The sequence below is a fragment of the Pseudovirgaria hyperparasitica genome (genome assembly GCF_010093815.1).
Source record: "Pseudovirgaria hyperparasitica strain CBS 121739 unplaced genomic scaffold EJ05scaffold_1, whole genome shotgun sequence".
NCBI classification, from domain to species: domain Eukaryota; kingdom Fungi; phylum Ascomycota; class Dothideomycetes; order Acrospermales; family Acrospermaceae; genus Pseudovirgaria; species Pseudovirgaria hyperparasitica.
In genome coordinates this window covers 3,143,626-3,163,106 of record NW_022985549.1, presented here as the reverse complement: position 1 = coordinate 3,163,106, position 19,481 = coordinate 3,143,626, and the positions used below count along the sequence as shown (strand labels likewise).

The following is a 19,481-nucleotide window of genomic DNA, read 5'->3' as shown; positions in this document are numbered from 1 at the left end:
CTGAGAGTTCCAGACGCGCAGTCTCAGTGGTCGCTCGCGGTGATCGTTAGCGCAATCCTACGACGCGTCAAAGGGCTTTGGAAGGACCTCAAAGAGACTTCACAACAAAGAATTGCGGATTGGTGAAACGGCGGCAACCAGATATAAAACCCACAACAAACACACGAACCCTCGTGCGTGCGGGATCAGTAGTCAGCCGTTCGTCGGCAGGGGCGAGGAATTCCTTAGTTGTTCTTCACAAGAAGGCCCGATCCTCGATCTTCATCATTCCTGGGCGCTTCTTGCGACAACGCCGCCGGCCAGATTGCGTTACTTGCCCACCTACGCTATTTTAGTTCCAGTCCGCGCTCGTAAGCATCTGTCAATAAAAACATGTCCTTCAACATCGACATTTGTGCAAAGTGCCCTGAGTGTGTAAATATCAAGGCCCGATCCCATATCTAGATGATTTTCAAGACTCTTTTAGCGGGTACTTTGTGTACGATTCGCTATAAGTGTAGCATTGAACCAACCCAGATCTGGTTTGATCTCATCCATCAAATTGATGTGTATAATGATCATATTAGTACACCATGAGCTACAGACAGAAACTATAGCCGTTCAGAACGCATATTGCAATTGCAAAGTGTCACTTAGTAAGTCTCAGTACCACTGCAGAAATATCGGGTACGCTAAGCAACGGTCGGGTATATCTTTAGACAGTCGTGATCCAGTGCTCACGATGTTCGGTTCGAGTGATTATCGATTAGAGAGGAATCTCACGGTTCCTGGACCGATTGCTCTAATTAGGTACAGAGTTTATTGTCCCGAAAGGCATAATATAGCCCTTGCCCAGTAACGTATAGCGCAAAGCCAAAGCTCCACAGTCTAAGGTATCCTCTGAAGACTCACTCCCAAAGAAACTCCGAATATATACAATAAATGCACTCGAAATGACAAGCCGAAATGGGTATAATGGCTGGTGATACCGAGCTGTAAAGACAGAAATGCTGAAATGTAACTTCAAGACAGAGCATTCGTGACCTAGACATGATTAATCATTGGCAACGGGGGCGCCTGTGGTTACTCTTCTCGATGAGGAATGAGAGGCTTTTTGATATCGAGAGCTGTAATTAATTGTTTCCATGTGGCGTAATCAATGCTGATGATAGCTTGTCGCTTGGAACGCTGTCCCTTCGCTCGCTCTTCTTCGGAGAGCTTCTCTTTTCGTGGTACTGCATTAAGATGTTAGTTCATCATTCTTGCACACTATCACAGTGTTCAGACTCACTTAGCACAGGCAAGCCATCCGTATCGTACTCAATCTGAACATCGCTCTCCTTAATCAAGAAAGATACATAGAACAAATTTTCCACAGTCTGTCCAAAAGACTTTGGGTTGATGACGCAGTCGAATAAGGACATGGCCGGTTGACCGCCTTCAGTCGTTTCCGATTCTTCCGTCAAAGCTAAGCGATGTTTGCGTAGCAGCTCATCTTGCTCTTCGCTTGTGGCGTCTCCCCATACTTCCTCGAGTTGATCAGACTTTTCGTCGATATGTTTGTTCAGGATCTTGCTGATCTGCTGGCACATTGCCGTTACGTTGGCTGTCTCTGCTTTCTCCAGATCGGACGCTTGAAGTTGCTCTGGTCGGACTTCTGTAACATTCCTCCTCTGCTGGCGAGGTTGTCTTTGCGTTACTTGTCGAATCCTCTTCTGAACCGACAAAGGTCCAAGAAGAAAGCCAGGGAGGGGAGGCCTTGAGTTCGCTGGAAAGCAAGCAAAGTGTCCAAGATGAGCCCAATTGAGGTCCTCGCGCTCGCGGTCATCATCTTCGTCGACATCGTCGTGCTCCCTGGGACGCTGCCGCCTGCGCTGCGTGCTTGCCGACGCCTCGTTATCAGATTCAAAGCCAGCATTGCGCATAAATATCTTGCACTTAGAGACAAATTCGTCCGTGTCTATCGTCGTAGCTTTGTCGCCGTTCACGATAGCTGTTGCTTTTTTTAATGCAATGTCTCCAGCGTCCACGAGAAATTGCGAGTCGATTGTTGCATCGGCAGTTTGTCGCACTTTATTCATCAAGTAGTCTGCGTGCTCGAGGCGTCGCAGAAGTTCAACTTCGCCCCCTGGTTGGATGAGTGTCTCCTTTTGATCTAGTCGAATAATCAACATATGCTCTATCTTACATGGCAGCGACTACTTACGTTTCAAGGCACGCTCATTCTCTCGCATCTCTTTGCGGAGCTTTTGCCTCTTCCTTGCATTCTGATCAGGGTCGTAGAATAGCAGCTCTTCCGGGACTCTGCTCGCTATAGGCGTGTCATTTCTTTCAGTCAGAGATGGCCGTGATTCTTGTGGCATGTCGCGAGGACGGCGTGACGAACCGGCCACAGCCTTGCGCTTCCCTCTCGACCTTGTTTCGTCTTCGTCTGGATCGGCGAAGCTTTGATTTTCTTTGTCCGAGCCGGTGGGTGGGCTGAATACGCGTCGCTCGCTGTCTGTGTCCTCTGGAACTGGAGTCGTTGGGTATAATGATGACGCTCGCGAGGAGCTTGGAACGGCTGTATTCAGTCGGGCCATGTCGACAGCTTCACGACGAAAGATGCGACTTGCGACAGACGAGCCACCTATTGCGCTTTCCAGATTCAGCAAAGCTAAGGCTTCTCTCTGATGAGTATATCCGCTATGTATCGCGACAGAACGAGTATGGCTTCTGGAGCGGCGCGTGTTCGTAGATTATGAGTCTATTAGTGTTCAACTGCTGAGGACTTCGGCGCGTAATGAAACCTTGTCGAGACCATCTGATTGCCGCGACGACAGGATGAGAACGAGTGTGGACGTGCGCAAAGATTGAGATGCTGAACAGGGGGATGTTGCCAGATGAAATGTTAGGTGGGTTGTCGCGATTGTTTGGACGCGTCCCATGGGGGCATGTTCGTGTTGCGCTAGGCTCAAATAACTGATGACCTGCATGCCACCTGGTAGGCCTGGACCTACCCTTTAGGGCTTAGCTTGAAGACGCCCAGCCAGCCTGTACAGTATACCCTCATAGCTATTATCTACTTCCTCAAAATCTTCTCAGATGGCGGGCCAAAAGGGCTACCGCATGGAGCCATTCTCCTTCGCCACCTCTTCTGTCTTGGATCTGCCCGTAAATGTGAGAATGTCCGTATTTGGCCGTGTCAAACGAGCTGCCCCGCCGGCTTTGCGCCCGATCAGTGTTCGCTGACCAGTGCAGCAATACTTTGGACGGCCATCAGAAACCCATACCCTACTCTATACTACTCAAGAATGCTGAACTTCGACATCTCGGATCGAATACCAAGTCAGTCCTCATACAGACTTGGGCAACATCCAAAGTACTCACGATGTATAGTCCTCATTTCGAGCTCTATGTTACAGCTCAAATCTGGGCCGACAGCAAACCTCTGACCGTGCCTGTTCAAACCGCATACAAACACTTTAAGACTGCTCGAATATGGAACGAATGGCTAAGTTTGCCCATGCCCTATTCGAGTCTCCCTCTAAATGCCCAGCTCGCTATCACCGTCTGGGACCTATCCCCTATCGGCGCAAATGATTCGCAATTTCATGCAATACCATTTGGTGGTACGACAGTCCCTCTATTCGACAAAGACAACACTCTACAGAAAGGTCGGCAACGATGTCGCCTGCATCGTCATAGAGCAGCTGATGGCCTGTCGGAGACAAGTACACCATGGATACTACCTCCCGTGCGGGGGCGGAGAGGCGAGAAGACCAAGGTGGAGACAGTGGATGAGCGTGTTGCGGAGATGGTGAGGCTGGAAGCGCTAGTGAAAAAGCATGAGATGGGTGAAATTCCGGAGTCAAAATGGCTGGATCAAATGGTTTTCAGGAAGATTGAGAGACTTGAGCGGAGCATCCTGACTGATACTCCAAGACGGCAACATGATTCGAACGGCAGTCATACGGATCGGCTGCAGCACGCTGATACCACGAACAACGACCAGAATGACGAGGAACAGTTCTACCTGCACATAGAGTTCCCACGTTTCGATCACCCTATTGTATTCACGGACACGGAGTATCCAGCGCCTCCAATATCTAGTATGCTCCATAGCGGTGGGAGTAACTCTGAAGTTCGTTTAAAGCCACCTCCAGAGGTTTCGTTTGGGCCTGGCATCAACGTAGATGGGGAGGCCTTTGGCGATGGCGACTCTGGGCGCCTTATTCGCATCTATGACCCAGAAGTCGGTATGAGGGACAATCCAGCTGAGAGCAAGCACAGAAGATTGATACGAAGTCACCGGACAGGAGCGCTAGATCGCGATCTAAAACCAAACGCGAAGATCCGTGACGAGCTCAATGTGATCATGGCTTACGGTCCGACGCACGAGTTGATCTCAGATGAGAAAGATCTGGTGTGGAAGTTCCGTCATCATCTCACTCGTGACAAGAGGGCCTTGACAAAGTTTGTGAAATCCGTCGCCTGGAACGATCAAAACGAAGCTCGACAAGCAGTACAAATGCTACCAAAATGGACTGAGATTGCTGTGGACGACGCTCTTGAGCTCTTGGGTCCATCCTTCACGAACCCTGCCGTTCGCGCTTACGCTGTTGACCGACTAAAGAAGTCAGATGATGATGAGTTGCTTGTGTATCTTCTACAACTTGTTCAAGCCCTGAAATATGAGACCATCGCCTGTGACACCGAAGACAGTCCTGAGAACGACTCATCACTGGCCCAGTTTTTAGTCACTCGAGCAGCAAATAACCTTATGCTGGGTAATTACTTGCACTGGTATCTCATGGTTGAATGTGATGACTACAGCGCGGAACAAGGTCCCGAACACCGCAAGTTGTTTGCTAAGGTTGAGTTCGACTTCATGACTTCGCTGAACAATACACCGGATGGCCCGCAAAGACGGAAAACGCTTTTGCGACAAGCAGAATTCATCACGATTCTCACCAAAGCTTCGCGCGAGATCAAGACCTCTCGTGAAGACCGCCCTGGTAAGATCGAGCGCTTAAAGAAGTTCCTAGCAGATCCGAAGAATGAGCTTCTTCACATCGATCCTCCTATACCATTGCCTCTGGATCCCTCGATATCCATAAATGGCTGCTTTCCAGAGGAATGCAGCGTTTTCAAGTCTTCCATGTTACCTTTACAAATTACTCTTCGGACTACCACCGGAGCAAAATATCCCATCATTTTCAAAACTGGAGATGATCTAAGACAAGATCAACTCGTCATGCAAATCATCACACTTATGGACCGACTCCTCCAGAAAGAGAATCTTGATCTCAAGCTCACACCGTACCGCATCCTTGCGACGGGCGCTTTCGCTGGCGCCCTGCAGTTTATTCCTTCGTCATCCATAGCTGGTGCAAGTGCGAAGTATAAGGGTTCTCTTCTCAACTATCTCCGCGCAAACAACCCAGACGAAACGGCCCCACATGGCGTTCGTAGAGAAGCAATGGACACCTACGTCAAATCATGCGCTGGCTACTGTGTTATCACATACCTTCTTGGTGTCGGTGATCGCCATCTCGAAAATCTTCTGCTTACCCCAGATGGTCACTTCTTCCATGCCGATTTCGGCTACATTCTTGGCCGTGATCCAAAACCATTCGCCCCACTGATGAAATTGTCGAAAGAGATGATCGATGGCATGGGAGGTCCGCAATCTCAACAATACCGACAGTTCCGCGAACATTGCTATACAGCGTATACAACGCTGCGAAAATCAGCGAACCTCATTCTTAATCTTTTTGCTCTAATGAGGGAGGCCAATGTGCCCGATATCAGGATCGAGCCGGATAAGGCTGTGTGGAAGGTGCAAGAGCGGATGATGCTTGACTTGAGCGAAGAAGAGGCTATCAGACATTTCGAGGCGTTGATCTTGGACAGTCAGGGCGCCATGATGCCAGTTGTGATTGACCGTCTGCATGGTCTTGTTCAACACTGGAGAGCGTGAAGTCTTCGCCGAGTACAGTGTAGCGATTGTGCTGTCAGTCGTATCCATTGACCCAACGCTTGCTATTGTTGAGTCTGTTTGAGGTACGGTAGCTTCCCTTTTACGCACCCCTTTTCACACTGGACATTGGCAGACCTCGGCGAGCACGTACAAGCAATGTTCAACCTCGGTTTTGAGGAGTACTAATCATCCAACACAGTACCATCGCTCGAACCTCAAACAAGTTTGTTTTACCAACTCATAACTTCAGAAGACCTGTTCGTGGCGCCCTCACCGCACCACCACACTCATCTGGCGCCGGCCCATTTTGCTGCGTGTCACAATCCACGTCTCCAACCTACATAGCAAATCGCGCGATCTATATCGCGCTACACTCTCTTTTCGCTCCTGTTACATGACTGCACACCGGATTATTATACAGTTCGCGCATGCCAGATCATTCACCATCAACGCCTTCTCGGCATACTTGTGCACGAATCCATGCTTAAGGATAGTGGAGGGGATGGGTATATCATGTATTTCACTCGTGTGCCGGATGTTGGTGCATTGGGCACGGAGCTGGAGCGCCGCGCAGTCTGTAGTGCAGAGTGGCGCGCTATGAGCCGCGGGCTGTGTGTATGTGCGTGTCTGGAAGGTAAGCAGCCAGTTCTGATAATGATCTATTAGGCTGCGAAGAAACCAGATTTAGGATGTTCGATGGTACGTATCCTGGAAACTTACAACTCTACAATTCTGAGCGTTCGCGAGATGAGAACGCGAAGAGTTCAAGGGGTTGTTGTGCCCGCATGTCATCTATAGCCTGGCCTCGTTCATGGCATAACAATATTCAAACTTCTATGTTAATTTATCCTCCAAAGCACCACATGTCTCATTCTGTCCACGCCCCATGATTTTGCGAACTTTCTATTTGACCACGCAGTCAGTCATCACGTAACAGAACAACACTCATGTAGCGCCAGAACCACAGCGGATGTAGGTGCATGCATGTGTAGCTGCGTATATTCATATCTACACGTAAATATATCATGTCAATGTAAGTCGCAATTCTATACACGAGGACGTCATAAGCTACGCACGCACAAGCTAGTGTGCTAATCTGTAGTAGGAGCAGTTCTTTCTGTAATATATTAGTGGTGCATCTAGCAGGCGGTCAAAGAGTGACAGATGACTAAATAGACACTAGTCCAGGTCTTGGATTATGATATATGTATATATATCAATCAGAAGGTCATGATAAATGATACTTGGACTAGTAGAGAGCAGAAAATTATGTATAGGGAACACTCAGAACAGACTCGAGAAACAGATGTCTAGTCGTAGACCTGTAGAAATATGTACGTACTTATTTCGAAAATGAATACCAGTTCAGCCAGTTCAAGAAAGGTAATCGTTGTAAAATGAGGATACGAGGCTATTGTGATAATGGATGCAGTAATTAGTAAACAGCTTGGTGTAGCAGAAATTGACCATGGATCGATAGGCACTGCAACATAAGAGTCATATATTATACATAGAAAAGCCGTGATAACGGCCAAGGACATCAATATACAAAAAAGGACTATATAATCCTTAAGACATAATCCTTCACGACAATGAACGGCGGACGTCATCAGAGCTCTTCCGATATCATCCCATCATTCCAATCGTTCGCCACCATAGTAACATCTCCTCATCTTATCTTGTCAACATCAACGCGCCTCCCACCCACCCATCAACTACTGTCAGACAGCGTGATCTCCAGTGAAATGCTCTTGTGGAAACTTCGGATTATACTGTACCGCATACTGCTGCGTAACCTGCACGCCTTGGCTTGGTACATTCTCCGGATCTGTCTGCGTCTCCTTGCTGATGACAATCAAATTCCGCACACTGCCCACCGGCGTCAGCTGCACTTCGTCCCCGGAAGAATCCGACCCGGAGCTGTGTTTGCGGGAGGTCCCACGGGAGTTCTGAGAATGCGACGACCAGGAACGGAGTCGTGAGACAAGATGGCTGAAAGAGTCGAGTTTTAGGGGTTTCATAAAAGGCCGCATGCATGGCAGGCACGCGGCGATGACGGAGCAGCAGGCTTCCATTTCGCACCATATCACGTTGTTGATGACGATGTCTGCGTATTATGGTCAGCTTTTCTCTGCTTGTATTACGGAAGGACTTGTATGTTGTGTGTCATACGTACAAGAAAAGTTGTCACTGGAGACTTGGTTTTGGGTACTTGCACCAGTGCCACTAAGACGCCAACCGAAATAGATTCGTAAGCCAGCGGAGACGACACAGCTATATGAAGTATTAGGTCATGTATAGCGAAATGAGGGGAAAAGGAGGGCGAGGGGAGAAATACAAGAAACCCAAAGAGAAAATCGCTGTGACTTGTAGCTTCCTACTCTTACTCATCTGGAGGCCCCATATTATGGGAAAAGGGAGAGACAGAACGATGACATCGAAAAAAGTGTCGAGGATGGTGTTGATGAAGAGAAATCGTGGATGGTCAAATGCATAATCGGCACCAAGGGACCAGAAGTTGGATATGGGCCAGGCGGAGAAAATTGCTAGCTTTGCGGATGTGAGTAGACAGAAAGAAAGGATCAGTTGGATACACGTACGAAGATCGTTACGATTATCCAGAGAGAAATTATACAGAAGAGGATGTTTGCTGCTCGAAGGAATTTTGGCACAGCGAAGATTCGCTTGTATAATGAGAGGACTGAGAGTTTCACTAGTCCGAAGGAAGTGTAGGCAGTAAGGACTAAGGCATATATATGCTTATTGAATTTAGCAAAGAGCTGGGGCATCTCGAACACCTTAAATCTACCTTATTGAAAGCCACATATTGGTCCGGCGTTATCTCTGTCAAGTCTTGACCTAGGGAGGCATTGAATGCGGCGTTCAAGCTGATAAGACACAAAGCAATGCCGAACATCTGTGCCATTATCAGTCGCCTGACGTCAAGCTTATAATGGTCACCTACCAAGGCGGAAACGACAAGATAGTCGTCAGACAACCACGGAACATGTTGCAGTCGACGTCCATATAATCGAAAACCGACAGCAATGATGGCAAAGAAGGGAAAGGCTATGCTGCAGCCCACGACCGTGACCGAATAGGACGAGTACATTTTGATGCTCAAGACCGATATGTCTCAGATAGCGAATGAATCTGATCAAGTTGTAGTGATCTGATGGGAAGATGTCGACGTCTTCAAATAATGCCGCGATCGTAGAATATATGGAGCTGTACGAGCTATAGCGACATCTTGCCGCATGAAGCGCATTCGTACGACCACAACCCACATATCGGACATTTAGTTTCAGGGCAAGGTGGCAGACCACTTGTGGGGGTAGATGAGATCGCGGAATATACAGACTTGCGTGTCGTTAATTGCTAATCAGGTTGGTGCCCTGGTACCGTGTGTGTGTTATTACGTTCGCAGATGCTTTGGCTGTACATGCAATGCACATATACATCCACATACACGCTCTATGCAGCACAGCCATAGGTAGTGCAATGAAGATCAATAAGTAGCAGGGACAGGTCTTAGTTGCAAGATGGCTTGCATAACAAGTAATGAGGCCAAGAATCTTTGTCCGAAGAAAGTGGGTCGACGGAGAGGATACCTGCGTCCCCGGATTTCGCTAGTGGCCATGTCTTGCTCCTGGCTGACGTTTGCTGTACACCTTGCCTCCCCGTCTGCATCCATCCCGCCTCATTCGCTCCCGCCACTGCGAATGTCGAGAATGTTACACAACCGTCTCCAGGATGCATATGCGGTCCTAGTTATCGCTCTCGCCTCAAAGACAGTTGCAAGAGCAAGAGTAAAATGTGATTACATATCACTCTGAATTAATTCTTGTCGAAACTGGTTTTTTGCGTCCTAGGAGGTGCTGTCGGACTCCGGGTTCGGTATATCTCCTACAGATCATGCATGTTGACTTCATATACTCTCGAAGAAGCCGGAGCGTGTTCAGGACCAGATATCTAGGAGTCTATTCCTGTCGGAAATTGACGATTCCTGACGTCTGTAAACTATAGGAGACACTCCTGAGTCCTGAGCTGTGATTCTGGACTATTGTAGGTGAGTCCCTAAAGTAAGGACAGTGACAGCCCCCAGACACTCCGTATAGACATACGATGCATGATACGAGTGTCATTCCAGTGTCGTCTAGAACACAACAAAACTTCAGCCTCTTGCGGGGAACTTATGCCGCTTCCTTTGGCGAGGTACCGGTGTGGCGTAGTGGAGGGCTCGTATGCGTGATTCCGGTCGCGATGCATACCTTGTTTAATAAGCAATCCTTAGTACGGCTGTTATCGCGCAAAGATCGTCGCGTGTTTTGTCATAATAGCTCTCTGCTAAGTCTCCTGCCAGCCTATAAAATCGTTCATAAGGGACGGCCCGGTCGATATGATCTAAACATTGGTTTTGTTTATGGGCTGAAACTAGGATAGAAAGCGGGGGCAAATCCTAGCCAGATAGAGACAGTTCTAGAATGACCAAGTAATTGCTTTCCTTTGATCCAAGTGGTCAACCAGTACGAGAAAAGCAAGTAGGAAAGCCGACATCGTAACTGAACAGCGGCATTCATATAGTTTTGTCATGTTCCAGCTCCACCTTCGCGCTGTGCTCTCGAGCTTCTCTAGTATGCCGTTGTGTCAAGACCTCGTCAGCGCCCCTCTCAACATCTGTGAGTTCAATTCCAGAACTAGCAGCATCTGCAGGGTTCACTGTTGAGTCACTCTTTGTGTCCTCGTCGTCTTCGGGATTACCATCGCGACAAGCCCACGCATCTACGTAGCGGAGGACATCTCGACTCCACAGTCGGTTCATCGCGCAAAGTCGAATTGGCACAAGTAGAATAATGATGATCGGGAACGCTGGGCCAGCTATAGTCAGCGTAAGAATAAAAATCCCGGTCGTAACTATGATCTGGGTGAGTGTATACACATGAATAGGTATGTATGATGAAACGCTCTGTGGCAGTCGTGGTAGCTCGGATGGCGGTGTGAGCATGTAGAAGGTTCGAAACAATATAGGGCTGTGCATGTCAACAATAAACATAGTTGAGTGGACGCCGAGGTTACTTACTTTACCGCTAAACTTTGCTCCCCCATGAACAAGAACAAGCCAGCCAGCACGCTTGTTGGGGTGAGGCCCAGAATATGCATAAATGGTGGGCTGACGAAGAGCATGATCCCAGCAGCGTGGAGGAAATGACTCCATCGCTGTTCATAGACGCGCTGAGAGCTGTGAAGCTCGGTCTTCGCTTCTCCATCGCCACCTGTAAGCGTTATCTGCTCATGTTCATCATGCATGAGACTCTCTGAGTGCAGAGGTGCTTGTGGAAGAAGGCCATTCGCAGGTGGGATTCCAAGGATACCACACATGGCAGTAGTAGTTCCCAGGAGAGCTACGTCCCAGGCGAAGCCTCCTGGTTTACGAGTGCCATATCTTCGGACGGTGCATATAATGCTACTGACTTCGTGGTCGAAGAAGAATAAAGTCGTGATGATCAATCCAGGTATGATAGCTGCAAGAATCCAGGACGCCTCGAGCTCCCAGAATTTTACAAAAAAGACGGACCGTTCAGGGCTAGTAGGTCGGAAGGACTTGCTCACGGGAAGTGTGTCTCGGTCTAGACTGGCCAACTCGCCGATATAAGGCATGCCAATAAAGAATATGATACTGATAGCAGCCGCATACTCGGCGAGACCCATTCGGATGTAGCGGTGAAACAGCGGCTTCCAGGCCAAGGCGGTTGACAGGAAAACGGCTAACAGGCAAGTCCCGACAGCTCCAATAATGGCATATAAGAATGCCGCGAAAGACAAATTGGCATGCGCACGTTCAAGTTCCTGTATAGCTTTGTGGAAGTAGATGATGCTGTTCAATAGCGAAAAGATCTCGGTGGAAAAAGTAGTGACATAACGCATGGTCCAATCGTGAGCGTTGAAGATGGCCAGAAGGTAATGCATCCATGCTGAATGAATTAAGGACCATGCCATGAATGGAAGGAAGGGGATCTAAGAATAGTCAGTACTATCATCATGCGTATTGGAGTCGTGATGACCTACATGGAACGAATTTATGCATAATGAGTAGATATTCTCAGCGAGGATGGAGAAGGGTCCCGTGACACCGAGAATAGTAAGGGGTTGGATGGAAAAGCTACAAGGGTGAGCCTTTGAATCATCTCCCTAGCAGAGTGTTCGGCGTGCGAGATGGAATTTGACTAACACCGAGAAAATGATACCACACAGCCCTGTAGAGAGCACCACCTCGATGGTGCCCCAATTCTCGCCGGTCAAATTATACAGATCGCTGGCAAATGTGATGCCTGGTAACAGATTCGTGAAAAAGACATAGACGGCACTAGCGAAGATCATTTGATTGAAGATAGTCCAATCAGATACATAACGCTTCGGCAGATTTTGCAGATCTTGCTGCAGCAATCTGAACGGCCGCAATGCACCGTTGAGCCGGAATGATGCCGCAACTTTCGCTGTCCATTTCTCAGGCATGTTTTTCAATCTGATGAAATGTCTGGAGGGGCCCCGGATGTCAATGGCCTGATGATTGAGAGCCCGAGGTGTGTTGAGAATAGGGGAGGATACCGATCTTTGTTCCTGAGCGGATATTCGCCGAGTCTACTTCTGGGTGAAGAAGCTTTTGACTCTCTGTTCCGGATGATGTAGGGCATTGTTGCATGTGGCCAACCTTTCGATGTTGAGTGGTCGAACAGGATCAGACAGCGGCTGTAGCGTCTCTAGCACCAATGACGTCGCGGTTGGAGACACACTCGCCACACCTTGACATGCGCCACACGCCACGATATCATCCCTTTCTAGACGCCGATGCCGATGAACTGACTGAATCTTTCTTATGACCCCAACAATCACTGAAATCGTTGACATCACACCTTCAGACCATGTCACACTCAGGCTTCCTGTCGCGGTAACCAGAAACCATGATACTCCGCCATACAATTTGCCATGGCCACATCCTTCGTCCCGCGCGCTATATTCCCGACCCTCCAGAACCTCCCAAAGTCCTACTTTATCGGCCACCATAAGACCGCCATCCAGAGCATCCGCAAGACAATCTCCACCATCGATCTCGTGATAGAATGTCGCGACTACCGTGTGCCTCTGACGAGCATAAATCCACTCTTTGAGCAGTGCCTCGAAGGCCGCCCGCGCGTACTTGTCTACACGAAGCGCGACGTCGGAAATTCCGCCTCGATCGAGGATGCAAATGTAAGACTAGATTCTATGCCATCATCTACAGGCGACAACAACCAATTGACATACCACATGTTCAGCGCGAAAAACTCCTCCGCAACGCCTATAGCCCCTCCACCACGGTCTTCTTCTCCGACTGCACAAACAAGTTCCACGTCAGCGGCATCCTCAAATACCTCAAGAGCCAGATTCCCACCGCTTCGTCGCTCACCGGCCTGCAAGTCCTCATCGTCGGCATGCCCAATGTCGGAAAATCAACGCTCCTCAACTCGCTCCGTCACATCGGCGTCAATCGTAAGAAAGCCGCACGGACAGGCGACCAGCCCGGCGTGACGCGCAGCATGCCGTCATACGTGCGCATCGCACAGGCTACGGGCAACTGGCGCGATCCCGGCGGTGTGTATGTAAAAGATAGTCCGGGGGTGTTTGTGCCGTACATTCCAGACCCGGACGCGATGCTGAAGCTGGCCCTGTGCGGCTGTGTGAAGGATACCGTGATTCATCCAGTCCAAGTCGCCGACTACCTGCTATACCAAATCAATAAGCACGGTAAACACAATGCGTATAAGCGCTTCTGCGGGCCGACAAATGATATCATGGAGCTACTACTAGGGGTATCGAAGAATCTGGGCATGCTTAAGAAGCAGGGGGAGCCGATGTTTGAGGGCGCGGCGGTGAGGTGGTTGCAGTGGTTTCGGCATGGGAGGATGGGGAGGTTTTGTCTAGATGAAGTCAGTGAAGAGAGTATTCGTGAGGCACATGCTGCGAAGCCGTTCATAACGAGTTATAGTGCGGCGAAGAAGCAGAGTAAAGCGATACGTATCAAAGGGCAAAGGAATATTACGACCGAGGAGCAGTTACCGTAGGGGGTGTGTATATATTGTATAGTAGGACTCGCTATCCGTGTTGTGTCGAAGAAGTGCTTTTGTTAGTGGGTATCATAGCTAAACTTTTCCAGGTTCCTTTTTCCATCCATCCCGTATCAGTTTCTCAGCTTTAGTACCTCGCACCACATCCTCACCTCGGCTTCCTCCCGCCTCCTCTCTCCTCTTGCAAACCTCCCCACCGTCTCCTTCGCCCCCTTCACGCCAATCTTCTCCCACACCTCGCGGAGTCCCATCAAACTTGCCGCCGCCGCAACCTCTACCTTTTTCCCCATCTCCTCCTCCTCCTCACCACCCGGACCTCCTCCTTGCACATCTATATCCCAGGCTTCGTCCTCTTCATCTTCGTCACCCTCAATCCCGATGCCCTCTTCCACAACAATAATCACGCCCCGCGGCTGCGCATTCGTACCCAGCGTCCGCACCTCCCCAATGCGCATCACATACGCGGCCGCATCCACATCGCCATCTGCATCCGCGCTGCCAAGACTCCATACCTCACCGCCCGCCACGCTGAGCGCGGACCGCGGCGCCCATAGCCCGCTCATCTTGCCGACGAGTAAATCGCGGTACTCGTTTGCGTGCGTAGTGGGGATAGCAATGATGTTACCGCTGGCCCTATTGTTGTGTCCACCTCCACTGTCGCTGCTGTTTCTATTGCCGCTAGTATTGCTAGAGTCCGAGGGATGCGCATAGAGGTGGGTATGCGAACGATGTGCAAGGGTGAGGATGTGTAGCAGCGCCGGCGCGGTGGAAGGGCCGGGCGTGGAGCGGAAAAGGCGGTGTTCCAGGGTGAAGCGCGAATGATGGAGACGAGCGTGTAGGGCGCGGAGGGTGGCTTGAATGTTAGGGAGGATGGAGGAGGGGGCGTCGGGCAGGTAATATACTGCGGCGGGCATTGTTGCCTTCAGGGTTCGCAGTTCGGAATGTGCGTTCAGATCATAGATCGCGAGGGAGCTTGGAGGGCTCGAGGAAGAGGTTGGATCGGAGTCGTGCAGAAGCTTGCGTTCGTAGAGGCCAGTTCAAGAGGTTAGAGATTGAAGGTTAGAGAGTGGGTTTGGTCATGGCTTGTACATGTTGTCTGTGACGAGATTTACAGGGTCGCAAGTTTGAAAGAAAGGAAGAAATGTTGAGCTCAGAAACATTCGTCGGTACCGTACGCCGTTGCGTGCCGAACTAGTCCTAAAGCGGAAGTCTGCTTTTATTGTCTCAAGAATACGTCTGCGGTTGCCGGATGCGAATAAATTGACATTCCCTGTTTCTGGAGAAATTTTATCTACATACACGTAGCTTTTTTCCGACACGTAGTTTTTCTTCATAATCTCTCTACAACGTTATTCTATCGTGTCTGGCGGACGCATCATCAAAAATATACATAATCATATGGCTTATCTGATACATATTCGACAGGACCACTATGCTTCGTAGCTAGACTGTGTATTGCCCAGCCTTCACCCATTGGAAAGGATGGACATCTTGTCTTTGCAAGCTTGCTTTAGCAGTAGTACCTGACGGTGAATATTCTGCCCAACCTGGTCAGCCCGTTGGATATCCTTATTCGATTCTTGTCTAGCTCGGCACTGTTCGGTTTACAGAGTCATTGCCATATGTATGATCGTCGTGGTTCGCGTGTGCCTTGTATAGCTACACGGTTGATTTCCATGGAAGAGCAGTTTTCATACCGTCTTATAATCGAAATTTGGTAGTGGTTATAGTATGAGATCTTCAACCATCATCTTCCTCATCCGAATCTTCAGATGGTGGCTCGAATCCACCATCCTGCACATGGTGCATGTTATTCTGGTAGTCCTCTGTCTCGGTCCGTATATCCGCGTCGGAAAGAACTATTTGCATTGGCTCCCACACCTTCGTGTCGCTTTGATCCTGAACTATTTCGATCGATGCTGACATACGAAATGGTAACAGTGGACTAGGCCGTTGAAGTTCCGTATTGGGCCTGAGATCAATGCGCTTTGGCACGTAAATTTTGCTAAGTCTGGGAACATGGTGCGCCAGGCCCTCGTCTAAAAGCTCTTCTACTAGGTGACTGAGGATGCTGTCTTCCTCGCATGTCGCGCAGAGTACAGATTCATACTGGCATATGTCACAAGCACCAAGTATAGACACCCCTGATATCAACTTGATCTCCTCAATGTTCGGCGGCAGACAAGAAAGGATAAGACCATTCTTTGTCCGCGCTGCCATCATTGCTAGCTCTTGGATATCGATCGTAAGACTAGTCAACCGAGAGAACGGGGCGAGGCTACAGATCTCTTCGCCTTGATGGTCGTCCTTGACCATATCTGCGGTAACATAGTACTGGTGTCGATCGGGTATACACCCAGGTTCGGGCGTTGTAGGTGGTGGTAGTATGAGAGCGAGTGACTTAAGTGTCTGCGAAACTTCTGAAAGAGCCGGGACTAAGCCACGGGAATCCCATTCCTGTCCTGGATGGTCCATCATGACTACATACTCAAAATGTTGGAGTCTGGGACAGCATTCGAGGAGCTTGACCAGGTCTTTGGTTGCTACTAAGCCTCGGATTGCAAGGTGCAGTAGGTTCGATTTCACGGCGAGGTCGAGACCACGAAATGGCCGCGAATGGATCCAGTCGAGGTGCAGGTGGGTTAGTGACTGGCTTTGTAGCAGATCTCGGAGGTCCCATGTATATAGTAGTTGTTGCTTCGTTTCACGCTGGTATACATTTGTTATGTCAGGCCACCGATATAATGTCACTGTTGTAAGCTTCCTCAGGAGAGGTATGCTGTGGCCAGAGTGGCGAATCGCTATAAGTATCGGATCGGGCTGCGAAGGACCTAATACGCTACCGATACGTATATCCTTCAGATTCGGGCACAGATACAACAGTGCAGGGAAGATAGCTTCCCGAAGCTCGAGGGACAAGCTGCCTTTGGGTCGGATAGCCTTGTATTCCAGGAGGATATCGGAGATATTCCCAAGAACATCAAAAAGCTTCGTCTGTTCCTCATGGGTGAAGAAGGTTAAGAGTTTCCTTCCCACAGGCGCCCACCGTTTCCTTCGTGCATTCCAGATTATCTTAGCCTTGCCCAAGTCGGACCCGCAAGAAAGGGTCATTAATGACAACGACGTGATTCTTTGCGCAAGAGGAGGGTTCGTGAGTAGCGTTCTCGTAAGAAGAATTGCGCTCCAGTCTTGAGGAGAGTCCTTCAAGGCATATGAGGTCTCCAAGCCTTGAGCGTAAAGAATCGGTTGCACGAGGTTGCGGCAACCTTTAGAAGTGAGACAGAGACTCTGTAACGATTGTACGTCGTGTTGCAAGGCCTGTCTGAGGCCTTCTGAGACTTTCTCGAGACAGCTGTACTTTGATATGTATCTGCTGGTGGTTCGACTGTCATGGCGCGTAATAGTCCAGCGAGGCTTCCTCGAACGTGTGGCGTTCATTCGGGAGATGACAGGACCCCCCATCTTCTTTGATACAAATAGAGTAGCCGAACAGTATGGGTAACTTAGTGAACGTTCTATGGCTTACGCAGACAATTACAGTCCAGCAAGCATGTAGTCTTCTGGAGGTGGGAGCTCTGAATTTCGCTTTGTCGTGGAGGCCACCAGAATGGTTCTTCTGATGAAGTATCCGGCTAATCCGAGAGTCGCCCTACATGTGTCTCTCCAAATGGTGTGAGCACTCCTCTACAGTGAGCGTTGATCTCGTGAAGGATGGTGAGTCGTGTGCGTTTAAATATCTGATGCCTGGTAGAAGGTGGTCGGTGGATAAATGCTACGACAAAGGCTGAAATCAGCTCGTATTGTGATTCTTTAGCGTTGAACTGTCGATTTTGGCGATAGAGACGATAATGTTGCGTTGGGGATTCTCCAAAATTTCAGTCGTGCGGCGTGTTGAAGAAAGAAGAGGGATTGCGCAGGACCAGCCTTTACCCAGGACTTTAAGACGCTACTCTTGATGGTCAACGACGCTAAAGGAGCCATTTCCGGGTCATAGTCTAGGGCTGGTGTGAATATGGCGCTTAGCTAGGGTGCTAGGTGCCAGGCACAGCTTGCGCTCTGAGATGGAACTAGAGGTATCAGTAGACATGATAGCATTCTAGCACATAGCGTTGCTGGCATTGGGGACATGCATCTCTCTTCGAAAGTAGCCCCATCTCTCACCTTCTCACGGTCCCTGTCCACGAGAAAGGAGAATCTGTAGGTTGACAATAGCACGTTTCCCGGAGCTCAGGTCATAGCCCAAGCATCAGTAGTCGATAGTAACGTCTAGCCTGTTTCAGAATTCCGATGAGAATGTGTTCGACGATGCTAAGTGCAAAAAAGATTGGGGAACTGGGAAGGAAATCGTTTTCCGGAGCTTGTTCCGAGGGGACCGAGTCCGCAAGGGTACAAGGCCGACTAAATATTCCAATGCGCCACAATACACACCATGATCTATCGCCGCCCTATATTTCAGACGAGAATCACTTTTGCACTTGGTGGCGGCAAATTCAACGGCTCCCAAGCCTCTATGTACCCCTGCAATGCCTTGGTGTGGTTAGCTTTGAGTCCGCGGGATCCAGCCTGAGGTGTTAAGTTAGTGTGCGGCACAGCAGCCTCCTCATCTCCCCAGACACAAATCAAGAGGCTCAGTGATACGTCAGGGAAGACCAGGAAGCTCAGGAGCTCGCTTCACGGAGTCAAGTGGAATGTTTTCTGCACGGGAAAACTTTTGGACGCCCGTCGAAAAGGACTGGTGAATGGAGAGGACACTTTCGAGATGCCAAAAGAATTATAATAGACGGCGCTAAGCATGGTAGCCTTGTAATGTATATGTATCTGTAAGCTTTAGCGGCACATCTCCGTATACTATTCCAGGTAAAGTGTCCTGCGGTGCGGTAAGAGGCGAGCCGACCAACAGCCGCTCGCCCATTCTTGTACATCCCTGAACGTTGCATATATGACGCTAGCCCTAATTGGATAAGGGTCTATAACCTTTATGGCGTCTTACATGCCGGTCGAAGCTCTTCAGAAATATATAATTATACCGACTGTGTTTAGCCGATGTATGACGGAGTTACACCATTCAACTTGCCCTTTCTAGACGGGAATGCATACGCTATTATGCATTCCCTGACCACAGTGTGACACCGATAAGTGCTTCCATCAAAGGAACTTCCACGAGATACCTGACTACTCAAGTAGTGTCCTCTACCACACCTTCGATGAGTGATTGATGTCGGCTATCACCGTCAAGCAGGCAAACTCGGAGCAGATGAACTACTCAGTGCGCTTTACCTGATCTAGTCATGCGATTCATTTCTGAATATGTGCGAGCCGTATGGAGACGAAGTTGACGACTCATTATGACTACACCTACTTCATCGGACGAAGGACTGCGAAGCCATAACACAAGAGACCGATAACAAGTTTAGCATGCGAAGAACATCGCAATGGGC

The 19,481-nt window shown here is 49.3% G+C and overlaps 7 protein-coding genes across 7 annotated transcripts; 2 read left to right on the top strand and 5 right to left on the bottom strand.

Moving 5' to 3' along the window:
• Window positions 1-683: 683 nt before the first annotated feature.
• EJ05DRAFT_507097 (Nse4-domain-containing protein) lies at window positions 684-2,897 on the bottom strand. Its single transcript, XM_033747882.1, has 3 exons — window positions 2,186-2,897; window positions 1,271-2,134; window positions 684-1,214 (listed from the first exon to the last, which is right to left on the bottom strand). Exons 1-3 carry the CDS (start codon window positions 2,559-2,561, stop codon window positions 1,063-1,065), a joined length of 1,392 nt encoding a protein of 463 aa, XP_033605965.1. The 5' UTR covers window positions 2,562-2,897; the 3' UTR covers window positions 684-1,062.
• Window positions 2,898-3,063: 166 nt separating this feature from the next.
• EJ05DRAFT_496332 (phosphoinositide 3-kinase) lies at window positions 3,064-5,941 on the top strand (the record flags this gene model as incomplete). The annotated part of the gene is made up of 3 exons (XM_033746375.1): window positions 3,064-3,146; window positions 3,220-3,306; window positions 3,358-5,941. 3 exons carry the CDS (start codon window positions 3,064-3,066, stop codon window positions 5,939-5,941), a joined length of 2,754 nt encoding a protein of 917 aa, XP_033605964.1.
• Window positions 5,942-7,662: 1,721 nt separating this feature from the next.
• On the bottom strand, window positions 7,663-9,053 carry EJ05DRAFT_496331 (uncharacterized protein; the record flags this gene model as incomplete). The annotated part of the gene is made up of 6 exons (XM_033746374.1): window positions 7,663-8,048; window positions 8,118-8,215; window positions 8,280-8,491; window positions 8,542-8,700; window positions 8,751-8,858; window positions 8,907-9,053. The coding sequence occupies 6 exons, from the start codon at window positions 9,051-9,053 to the stop codon at window positions 7,663-7,665; spliced, it is 1,110 nt and encodes a 369-aa protein (XP_033605963.1).
• A 1,310-nt stretch (window positions 9,054-10,363) lies between these two features.
• On the bottom strand, window positions 10,364-12,642 carry EJ05DRAFT_41748 (uncharacterized protein). The gene is made up of 4 exons (XM_033741444.1): window positions 12,171-12,642; window positions 12,008-12,101; window positions 11,022-11,956; window positions 10,364-10,971 (listed from the first exon to the last, which is right to left on the bottom strand). Exons 1-4 carry the CDS (start codon window positions 12,452-12,454, stop codon window positions 10,518-10,520), a joined length of 1,767 nt encoding a protein of 588 aa, XP_033605962.1. The 5' UTR covers window positions 12,455-12,642; the 3' UTR covers window positions 10,364-10,517.
• A 169-nt stretch (window positions 12,643-12,811) lies between these two features.
• On the top strand, window positions 12,812-14,429 carry EJ05DRAFT_472404 (mitochondrial GTPase-like protein 1). Its single transcript, XM_033743180.1, has 2 exons — window positions 12,812-13,189; window positions 13,255-14,429. Exons 1-2 carry the CDS (start codon window positions 12,926-12,928, stop codon window positions 14,038-14,040), a joined length of 1,050 nt encoding a protein of 349 aa, XP_033605961.1. The 5' UTR covers window positions 12,812-12,925; the 3' UTR covers window positions 14,041-14,429.
• On the bottom strand, window positions 14,151-15,160 carry EJ05DRAFT_472403 (uncharacterized protein). Its single transcript, XM_033743179.1, has one exon. It carries the CDS (start codon window positions 14,955-14,957, stop codon window positions 14,157-14,159), a length of 801 nt encoding a protein of 266 aa, XP_033605960.1. The 5' UTR covers window positions 14,958-15,160; the 3' UTR covers window positions 14,151-14,156.
• A 623-nt stretch (window positions 15,161-15,783) lies between these two features.
• EJ05DRAFT_482302 (uncharacterized protein) lies at window positions 15,784-17,505 on the bottom strand (the record flags this gene model as incomplete). The annotated part of the gene is made up of 1 exon (XM_033745157.1): window positions 15,784-17,505. One exon carries the CDS (start codon window positions 17,503-17,505, stop codon window positions 15,784-15,786), a length of 1,722 nt encoding a protein of 573 aa, XP_033605959.1.
• Window positions 17,506-19,481: the final 1,976 nt, after the last annotated feature.

Coding starts and splice junctions, on each gene's coding strand:
- EJ05DRAFT_507097 (XM_033747882.1), bottom strand. CDS start 2,561: ATGGCCCGACTGAATACAGCCGTTCCAAGCTCCTCGCGAGCGTCATCA. Junction 2,135..2,185: donor GAATGAGCGTGCCTTGAAAC/GTAAGTAGTCGC, acceptor TTATTCGACTAG/ATCAAAAGGAGACACTCATC. Junction 1,215..1,270: donor GGATGGCTTGCCTGTGCTAA/GTGAGTCTGAAC, acceptor ATCTTAATGCAG/TACCACGAAAAGAGAAGCTC.
- EJ05DRAFT_41748 (XM_033741444.1), bottom strand. CDS start 12,454: ATGCCTGAGAAATGGACAGCGAAAGTTGCGGCATCATTCCGGCTCAAC. Junction 12,102..12,170: donor TGTGGTATCATTTTCTCGGT/GTTAGTCAAATT, acceptor TCACCCTTGTAG/CTTTTCCATCCAACCCCTTA. Junction 11,957..12,007: donor TATGCATAAATTCGTTCCAT/GTAGGTCATCAC, acceptor GACTATTCTTAG/ATCCCCTTCCTTCCATTCAT.
- EJ05DRAFT_472404 (XM_033743180.1), top strand. CDS start 12,926: ATGGCCACATCCTTCGTCCCGCGCGCTATATTCCCGACCCTCCAGAAC. Junction 13,190..13,254: donor CCTCGATCGAGGATGCAAAT/GTAAGACTAGAT, acceptor CCACATGTTCAG/CGCGAAAAACTCCTCCGCAA.
- EJ05DRAFT_472403 (XM_033743179.1), bottom strand. CDS start 14,957: ATGCCCGCCGCAGTATATTACCTGCCCGACGCCCCCTCCTCCATCCTC.